The sequence below is a fragment of the Fulmarus glacialis genome, unplaced genomic scaffold, assembly GCF_000690835.1.
Source record: "Fulmarus glacialis isolate BGI_N327 unplaced genomic scaffold, ASM69083v1 scaffold36290, whole genome shotgun sequence".
Lineage (NCBI taxonomy): Eukaryota > Metazoa > Chordata > Aves > Procellariiformes > Procellariidae > Fulmarus > Fulmarus glacialis.
In genome coordinates this window covers 741-1124 of record NW_009186436.1, presented here as the reverse complement: position 1 = coordinate 1124, position 384 = coordinate 741, and the positions used below count along the sequence as shown (strand labels likewise).

Sequence of the window (384 nt, the reverse complement as noted above, 5' to 3'; positions counted from 1 at the left end):
CCCTCCTTCCTTGCCCAGGGTTTGGGATCCCCACCATCACAGCCACCCGCATCCTAAAGGGGCAGGAGCAAGGGAAGCTGGGCCCCGAGACCCCCCTCGCCCTGGATGCTTTCCCCTACGTGGCTCTCTCCAAGGTAAATCCCCGCCACGCTGGGCATGGGGCCAGGGTGATGCCCACGGGGCTGCTGGCACAGAAGCACCCTGGGGACGCGCATACGGGTTGCACGGGGTCCCTGCCTGTCCCACACTTGCCCTCAGGCATGCGAGTGAGCACGGCAAGGGGTGCTGGGGGGGAGCAACCCACCGGGTGCCTCTGCCAACCGCCTCCTGCCCTGAGCCTGGTGCGTGTCCTTGGCAGACGTACAACGTGGACCGGCAGGGGCC

General features: G+C 67.7%; 1 protein-coding gene across 1 annotated transcript in view; it reads left to right on the top strand.

Annotated features, from left to right (window-relative positions):
• Positions 1 to 20: 20 nt before the first annotated feature.
• LOC104084089 (intestinal-type alkaline phosphatase-like) overlaps positions 21 to 384 on the top strand; it is a gene marked incomplete at both ends in the record, with an annotated part of 1072 nt that continues 708 nt past the window's right edge. The window contains 2 exons of the mRNA XM_009587812.1: positions 21 to 134; positions 359 to 384. The exon at positions 359 to 384 is cut by the window's right edge and continues 164 nt beyond it. Of these exons, the coding sequence (XP_009586107.1) occupies positions 21 to 134; positions 359 to 384 (140 nt within the window). The remainder of the gene's footprint in view (positions 135 to 358) is intronic.